The following is a 9060-nucleotide window of genomic DNA, read 5'->3' as shown; positions in this document are numbered from 1 at the left end:
ATTCTTCCAAGCTTGTTGGGGCATTGTGGGTCCAGATGTGATGGATGCGGTTAGGCAATTTTTCGGTGGGACCTTCCTCCCTCGAAGCTTCACGGCCACGAGTATAGTTCTCATCCCCAAGAAGCCGATACCCGAGACTTGGGGAGACTACAGACCAATTAGCTTGTGCAACGTGATCAATAAGGTAATTACCAAAGTCCTCACGAAGCGACTTGCCCCACTTCTCCCTTGTGTTGTCGCACCGAATCAAAGTGGGTTCGTCAAAGGGAGGCTTCTTAATGATAATGTGCTCCTTGCACAGGAGATGTTCCATGAGCTCCAACGAAGCACCCCGGCCCCTAATGTTGCAATTAAGATTGATATGGCTAAGGCCTATGATCGAGTCCAATGGCCGTTCCTCCTAAAAGTCCTTAAGCACATGGGCTTCCCCGAACAATGGGTGACGCTCATTGAAAGGTGCATTGGATCTTGTTGGTTTTCGATTCTTATTAATGGGGCGCCGGCAGGCTTCTTCAAATCCACCCGTGGACTAAGGCAAGGGGATCCCATCTCCCCCGCCGTCTTCGTTCTAGTGGCGGACTATCTCTCGAGACTACTTGATAAACTCATCCTTGGCAACAAAGAGATGACATTCAAAGCAACCCGGGGAAGTATTGAGATCAACCACCTTGCCTATGCGGATGACATCATCATCTTCACGCAAGCGGCAGTGCCTTCGGAGGCTTCGTGGCTGTCTGGATCACTATGCCGAGGTGTCTGGTCAGCAAATCAACCTCTACAAGAGTAATTTCTATATAGCCGATGCTAATGAAGGCTGGACAAACACAATACAAAGCGAAGGAGGTTTCTCACGAGGTTCGTTTCCCTTCCTTTACCTTGAGTCCCTATTTACCGGGGGGTGAAGCGCACGAGTATGTTCTTGTTCCTCCGGGAGAAAATCTCAGCTAGGATCTCTGGGTGGGCCCATCGTCACCTCTCCTTTGGGGGGAGACTCACTTTGATTAAAAGCACACTAGAAGCGATCCCCCTACACATTTTTCAAGCTATTGAGCCTACGGGTGGTGCCCTCAAGCAATTGGATCAGCAGATCGCTCGGTTCTTTTGGGGGTCAACTAATGAGAAGAAAAGGACACACTGGATAAGTTGGGACCAGGTTTGCCTACCCACGGCCGAAGGAGGCTTAGGCATTCGGAAGATCAAGGAAATCTTACGAGCTTTTAGTATCAAGTTGTGGTGGCGGTTTAGGGAACAAAACTCCCTTTGGGCTACGTACATGATGGCCAAATATTGCCATAAGGCTTCTCCACTCACAGCTAAAGCCATGGGGAGGGGCAGCCCTACTTGGAAGAGGATTTTGAAGGCCCGGGCCCAGGCTCAACCGCATATTCGATGGGTGGTGGGTGAAGGAAAGATGCTATTCTGGGACGACTTATGGCTCGGAGAACTTCCCTTAAGAGAACTTAGCCTTGACGATAGAGGAGGGCCTCTTGAGCGCGTGGCGGATTATATTACTGATGGTGCATGGGATGAGACTAAGTTACGGATCCTTCAAGCACAAGCTGGACTAGCACAACATATCGTCCAGAGGATTCTCGATACACCAATCATCTCGGACGGGCCGGATGTGCCAAGATGGAAGTTATCACCTAATGGAGAGTTCTCGCTAGCTACTACATGGGAGACCTTGAGAAGCCAAAGGCCGATTGTTCAGGGCCTGAATGACATTTGGAGAGCGAGCCTCACATCATCTATTGCCATCTTTATATGGCGACTACTCTCCAACCGCATTCCGGTGGATACAAAGCTACAATGGAGACGAATGGAATTGGCGTACAAATGCCAATGCTGCCCACATAGACCAAGGATCGAATCTCTCCAACATCTCTTCATACAAGGGGACGGGGCTCGCGGGATATGGAGGGAATTTGATGCATAGTTTGAGGGCTCTTCATCACCTCTACGGATCAATGACACTATACCGGATCGGCTTGAAGTCTGGGCAAAGAGAGTTCGTCAATCGGGTAGGAAACACTTAAGCCGGGCCTTGCCGTATCTCATATTATGGTTCATTTGGGCAGAACGGAATAGAAGTCGCCACCAATCGGTACAATTTAAGCCATTTAATGTAGTCTGGCAAGTGCAAGTCTTCATCAGAAATAGTATGGCTAATGGGATATACAAGAGGAAGCATTGGAAGGGAGTTCGCCTCAAAATCACCATCCCAAGCAATGCTGAATCACGGAGCCATAGGCCGCTAGTGGTGGCAATTAAATGGCACCCACCGGATGACCCCCCTGGATCAAGCTTAACACCGATGGTGCTTATGTGGAAGCGTCGGATAAAGCCGGGGGAGGTGGTATCATCCGAGACCATACCGGAAAAGTGCTTGCAGCGTTCGCTTCCCCGCTTGCGGCTCACTCAGCCCTCGAGGCGGAGCTCCATGCCGTTCATCTCAGATTGGACCTTGCCTTAGAATTCAATCGACCTATCTGGGTTGAGTCGGATGCACTACAAGTGGTCCAGCTCCTAAATGGTACAAGTTGGGGTTCGGCACACACTAGCCGGGTGTTGGCGCAAATTTCACTCCTCAAGCGCCATCAAGACGTGCGAGCCACCTTCATTCATCGGGAAGGGAATAGGGCCGGAGACCTTCTGGCTAAAATGGGATTAGAATGTCACAACTATTACCGAATGAGTGCCCACATGATGCCGAGACACCTCAGTGCGATCACTAGGATGGAAGCAATGGGAGTTCCGAACATTAGGGTCCAACATGAGGATGAAGAATAGACTGATTTGGAGGATAGGAGGGTATCGACTTTGGTCTTTGTTTAATTGTATTTTGATTTTGTAAGGGAGTATAATGAGGTTCGGGCTTGTTGTTTGGGACCGCACTCTACTCCTAAGATTGTTATGGCACATCACTTTTGGGTGTGGCCACGTTTTGTATGCACCGTCTTTTGAAATGTAGGGATGAGGGGCCCACGAACCCTCCACCATGATGGTGTTGGATAAAAAAAAAAAAAATCTCGGCAAGGATCTATAGGTGGGCTCTCTTTTGAAAGGGAGTATGATGTGGTCCGGGTTTGTGGAACCGGACCGCATACTACTCCTAATTTTTGTGTAGGCACACTACTTTCGGGTGTGGCCACGTTTTGTACACAACTCCTTTTGAAATATAGGGATGAGGGACCCACGAACCCTCCACCGTGAAGGTGTTTGATTAAAAAAAAAATCATGTGGGTGTGATTTAGACTTGGCTTGCAGGCAAGTTATGCATCTTTTACAAATTCTTTCAACATCCACACACATTTTAGGCCAAAAGAAATGTTCATGCAAAACATCCATTGTCTTATGGACTCCAAAATTCCCCATTAAACCACCGCCATGAGCTTCACGCACAAGCAATTCACGCATAGAACCTTTAGGAATGCACAATTTATTTTCTCTAAACAAATAGCCATCATGACTATAGAACTTGTCAAATGCAGCATGCTCACTAGCTAAATAGATAGAAGAAAAGTCCGGGTCTTTATCATACATTTCCTTAATACTCTCAAAACCAAGCAACTTAGAACTCAAAGTAGCGATCAAAATGTACCTCCGAGACAATGCATCAGCCACAATGTTTTCTTTTCCCTTTTTGTATTTGATTACATAGGGGTTGGAGATATCAATCTCCACACATATCCTATGATATGGATTGGGATACGACGAAGGACCCGTTGGATATATTGATCCAAGAACCCCACGTATAAGGTTTGGCAGCGGACTCCCTTGATTGAAAATCTGGTTTGATCCACTTCCAGAGCTTAGAAAACCCCGACCCGATGGCTATATGATCAGCCAAGAACCTCGGTATGGTTGAACGCCACAAGAACTTGCTCAAAGTATCTTGATAAGTTCCAAACAAGTGAAAACCTCTACAAAGAGAATTCAACTCACAAGACAAAGTCTATTTCGTATTTGATCAATGGTGTCTAAAATGACATGCTTACAAGCCTATTTATAGGCTAGAATGGACTCTTGAAAGTCTCACATCATTAGTACAACTTAAGACACTTAAAAAGACTCATAATAAAAGAAAAGTAACTCCTAAACCTTTGGTGTAACTCTAGGATATCTAAAGTCACTTATTTAACATAAAATGTAACTAAAATAGACCCTTCATTTTGGATGCTCCAACTTGGACGAAAATGCATCATGTATCATCAATTTGGGCCTCCAAAATGTGATATGTAGTGACTCCAAACTTCAAGCCTTGGGCTGCCCACAAACTTGAATAATATTCACCACTTGGCCCAACGTAGAATGATCTTGTAATTGGGCTTTTATTTCAACAACTAAAAGCAACATGGACTCCCTTATCTTCTTAGCTCTAGCTCTTGTAATTGGCCCACTTGGAATGATCAATGGATCCATCTTCTTGTCCTTGTAGATCAGCTTTGGTGTGTCTCCATCATTCCCTTCTTCTTCAAGAGGATTCGTCCTCGAATCTAATTCACCAACATAAGGAGATAAATCATAAACATTGAAAGTAGCACTTACATTAAACTCACCAGGTAAGTCTAGTTTGTAAGCATTATCATTGACTTTTGCAATCACTTGGAATGGTCCATCTCCTCTTGGCTGCAACTTGGACTTTCTTTTCGAAGGAAATCTCTCCTTTCTCATATGCAACCAAACCCAATCTCCCGGCTCAAAGATGACTTGTTTCCGACCCTTGTTGGCTTGCTTTGCATATTGTTCTGTCCTCTTTTCAATGTTGAGTCTTACCCTTTTTCATGCAATCTTTTTTTTTTTTAATCAAACACCTTCACGGTGGAGGGTTCGTGGGAGTACAAGAAGGCTAATCCGACTGTGTCTAGGGAACCAAAAACATTTACAAAAACCACAAGAACAAATACACTATAAGAGTAGGACGGGGACATGCCCAGGTTGGCCCGACCCCATCGTACTCTCCAGCGTCCAATGATCTCAAGATCAGTCCTTCCTTCCGCGGCACCTGTACTAGTCATGGTCTTCGCACCTGACTCGGATGTTGGGTATTCCCATTTCTTTCATTCGAATGATGTCCTTAAGGGGTCTTGGGGCTGTTTGGGCGGAGAACCGGAGGAAACTTTGATGGTCAAGACCCATCTTTGCAAGCATATCCGCCGCTTGGTTCCCCTCCCGGGGAATAAAGGAAGCGCGCATGGCGTGCCGGCGCTTGAAGAGGAAGATCCGTGCCATGACCCGGCAGACATGTGCCGGTCCCCACGACTTACCATCGAGGAATTTGGCAACTTGTTCAGAGTCCGTCTCGATCCACATGGGTTGCTCAAGTTCCTTTGCGAGCTCAAGTCCGTGATGAGCGGCCATCAGTTCGGCCTCCAAAGCAGAGTGCGCGTCGAGGGTGGTTGAAAAGGCCGCGAGCAACTTCCCGGTCCAGTCGCGTACCACTCATCCCCCTCCCGTTTTACCCGATGTTTCGATGAATGCCCCATCCGTATTGACTTTAATCCACGAGCCCTCAGGGGGGTGCCACTTGACCGACATCACCATTGGTCTCGGCCGCCTTGAGGCGGGTTGGCTCGGAATACTCATTCCCAGATGCACTCCTTTCTAGTGCTTCGACTTAATGTTCCCATTGGCCATGTTGTTGTGGATGTACATCTGGACTTGCCACACCACATTGTACGGTTTGAATTGGACAAGCTCATGCCGGCTTCTGTTTCGTTCCGCCCAGATGAACCACATGATGAGGTACGGCATGACTCGGCAGAGGTGCTTCCTATCTTCTTGTTGCATCCGTTGCGACCAGACCTCGAGCCTATCCGGAATGGTGTCGTTTATCCGAAGGAGAGGGGCCGAACCCCGAACCACCCGTCTAACTCCCGCCACACACTGGTTGCTCCCCGGCCTTGAATGAAGAGGTGTTGTAGGGATTCGATGTTCGGGCTCCTGGGGCAGCATTGGCATTTTGAGGCCAGATCAATCCTCCTCCATTGGAGTTTGGTATCGACCGGGATGCGGTTCGACAAGAGGCGCCAGTTAAAGATTGCAATAGAGTTGGTTAGGCCGACCTTCCAATGTCCTCGAGCCCCTGAATCCTTGGCCTATGTGTACGAATGGTGTCCCAAGTGGTTGCTAACGAGAACTCTCCGAGTCTAGAAAGGGACCACCTCGGGGTGTCCGGCTCCCCTGCAATGACCGGAGTATCGAGAATCTGAGATATTACCTGCTGTGGTAGTCCAGCCTGGTCGTGGAGTTGTTGGAGCTTGGCTTCATTCCACTCGCCATTCATGAGAAAGTCCTCGACCAAGGAAGAGTGGGCGCCCCTATCGTCAAAACTAAGGGACCGAAGAGTGGAGTCGCCCACCCAAATGTCATCCCAAAAGTAGATTTCTCCTTTGCCCACTACCCATCTAATGTGAGGGTTCGCCTGATGTCTCGCGCGCATGAGTCTTTTCCAAGTTGGGCTGTTGTGCCCGGAGGGGTTGGCCGCAAGGGGGGAAGTCTTTTTGCAATATATCATTTTCATATATCTAGCCCAAAGCGAGCTTTGCTCTCGAAATCGCCACCATAACTTGATGTTGAAGGCGCGGAGTACTTCTTTGGATTTTCGAACCCCGAGCCCCCCTTCGGAAGTCGGGAGGCAGATCTGATCCCATCCGATCCATTGTGTTTTTTTTTCTCTCGTTTGTTGACCCCCAGAAGAACCGAGCCATCTGTTGATCCAATTGCTTGAGAGCCCCGGAGGTTGGCTCGATGGCTTGGAAGATGTGGAGGGGCACCGCTTCGAGCGTACTCTTGATGAGAGTAAGCCTTCCTCTAAACGAGAGGTGACGGTGTGCCTAACCCGTGACTCTCGCAGCAATCTTTTCCCGAAGGAACATAAACATATCTGTACGCTTAACACCTTGATAAATAGGGACCCCAAGATAGAGGAAAGGGAAGGTACCTCGAGAAAATCCACCTTCGGCCTGAATGATGTCGGCGCACCTCTCGTGTCTCTCGGCGATGTAGAAATTACTTTTTGCGAGGTTGATCTGCTGTCCTGAAATTCCCGCATATTCATCGAGACAGGCTTTGAGCCGCCTCAGGGGTACTTCCGCCGCTTGAGTGAAGATTACAATATCATCGGCATAGGCAAGGTGGCTAATCTCCATACATCCTCGTGAGGCCTTGAAAGTCATCTCCTTCTTTCCCAAAATAAGTCTGTCCAGAGCCCTTGAGAGGTAATCCGTAAAGGCGAGTGAAATTGGGTCACCTTGTCTGAGACCACGGGATGACTTGAAGAACCCAGACGGAATACCATTAATCAAGACCGAGAACCAGCATGATCCCACGCACCTCTCCATCATGGAGATCCACCTGGCCGGGAAACCCATTCCTTCCATGACCTTGATCAAAAGGGGCCACTGGACTCTGTCGTAAGCTTTAGCCATATCAATCTTGACCACAACATTGGGGGCCGGTGCGCCCCTTGGAAGTTCATGGAACATATCTTGAGCCAAGAGAACGCTATCATTTAGCAACCGCCCTTTCACGAACCCGCTCTGGTTTGGCGAAATAACCTGTGGAAGAAGGGGGGTAAGCCGCCTCGTGAGGATTTTGGTGATGATCTTGTTTGAGACATTGCAAAGGCTGATGGGGCGGTAGTCGCTCCACTAGTCCGGGGCGAGCTTCTTTGGGATGAGGACAATACTCGTGGCCGTGACGCTTCGGGGTGAGAAGGCTCCCCCAAAAAATTGTTGGAACGCGGTAACAACATCTCCACCAACCGTGTCCCAGCATGATTGGTAGTAGGTGGCTGTGAAGCCATCCGATCCTGGCGCGCTATCTCCGAAAATGTCAAAAACGACTCTTTTCACTTCCTCCGCGCTTGGTGGGTCCAGGAGAGCGTCCACTTCGGGTGAAGGTGGGAGGCGTTGAATCAAGCTCAAATCCGGCTCCAAGAGCGAGAGAGGACCCGGGGCAAGGAGATTTTGGAAGAACTCCACCGCCGAGTTCCGAATCTCGAGATCATCCGAAAGTTCACTCCCCCTACATTGATCTTGTGGATGCGCATTCGTAATCTCTTTTGTTTGACCTAACTTTGATAGAATTTGGTATTATTGTCGCCCTCCGCAAGCCATCTAAGGGTCGCTTTTTGTCGCCAGAAATCCTCCTCCATCTTGAGTAGCTGAATATACATGGCAATGCATCTGTTAACTTCCGACCTATTCTCCGGGGAAGGCCTCTCCTCAAAATCAGCTTGGGCAATCATGATTTTTTCCTCCAATTCCCTAAGGTGTTGTGAATATTCCCGAAAACAACCTTGTTCCACTCCTTCAGGGTTTTCTTAATTCGACCAAGTTTGATCTGAAGATTGAGAAGTCCCTCAGCCTCCGTCGGTTGGCTCCAGTCTCCCCGAACCAGATCAGCGACACTATCGTGTCTAATCCACATGTTTTGGAAGCGGAACGGGCTGCCCCCGGAGTGGGTGCGTGGGGTTCTACACCGGACCAAAATGGGGCCATGATCCGAAGAAACCCGTGGCAAGTTTGTAACCCGAGTTGCTTCAAAACTCTCTGCCCATGATTCATTCACTAATACCCTATCGAGCCTCTCAAATAAGCCATTCTTGGCCCATGTGAAGTCCGAGCCATCATAGCCCGAGTCAAGAACCCTGCAGTCTTCAATAGCCTCCGCAAAGTCCACCATTTCAGCTTGTCGGTTAGAGTCACTTCCCACTCTATCACCCGGCGAGAGAATGGTGTTGAAGTCGCCCCCAATAATCCAAGGCGTGCCTTCGGTAGCCACTGAAATTTCCCTCATTTTGTCCCACAAGAGTACCCTCTCACCCCTTGTGCATTTAGCATAAACTGCCGAAATGAAAATGTGTCCCGCAAGGCGAGGGGACTCAACCCGACCATGAAGAACCTGCTCCGTGTCGCACTCGGCACAAAAGCTTGCGCCCTCTTCAGCAAACACCCAAATCTTCCCATTAAGATTTGAGCCTTGGAAAACCAGCCCCAAGGTCTTGGAGAACTTCTCCGGGTTGGGGCCCGTGAGCGGCTCCATTATTGCAAGAAA

The 9060-nt window shown here is 48.7% G+C and overlaps 1 protein-coding gene across 1 annotated transcript; it reads left to right on the top strand.

The window, feature by feature from the left end:
* Window positions 1-418: 418 nt before the first annotated feature.
* Window positions 419-787, top strand: LOC121776141 (uncharacterized mitochondrial protein AtMg01250-like). Its single transcript, XM_042173286.1, has one exon. The coding sequence runs from the start codon at window positions 419-421 to the stop codon at window positions 785-787; it is 369 nt and encodes a 122-aa protein (XP_042029220.1).
* The last annotated feature ends 8273 nt before the right edge of the window (window positions 788-9060 follow it).

Source organism: Salvia splendens, chromosome 2 (assembly GCF_004379255.2).
Source record: "Salvia splendens isolate huo1 chromosome 2, SspV2, whole genome shotgun sequence".
NCBI lineage: Eukaryota > Viridiplantae > Streptophyta > Magnoliopsida > Lamiales > Lamiaceae > Salvia > Salvia splendens.
This window is presented reverse-complemented; position numbering and strand designations above follow the sequence as displayed.

What these genes read in the sequence shown, in the direction of transcription:
- LOC121776141 (XM_042173286.1), top strand. Translation starts at nt 419, where the DNA reads ATGGGCTTCCCCGAACAATGGGTGACGCTCATTGAAAGGTGCATTGGA.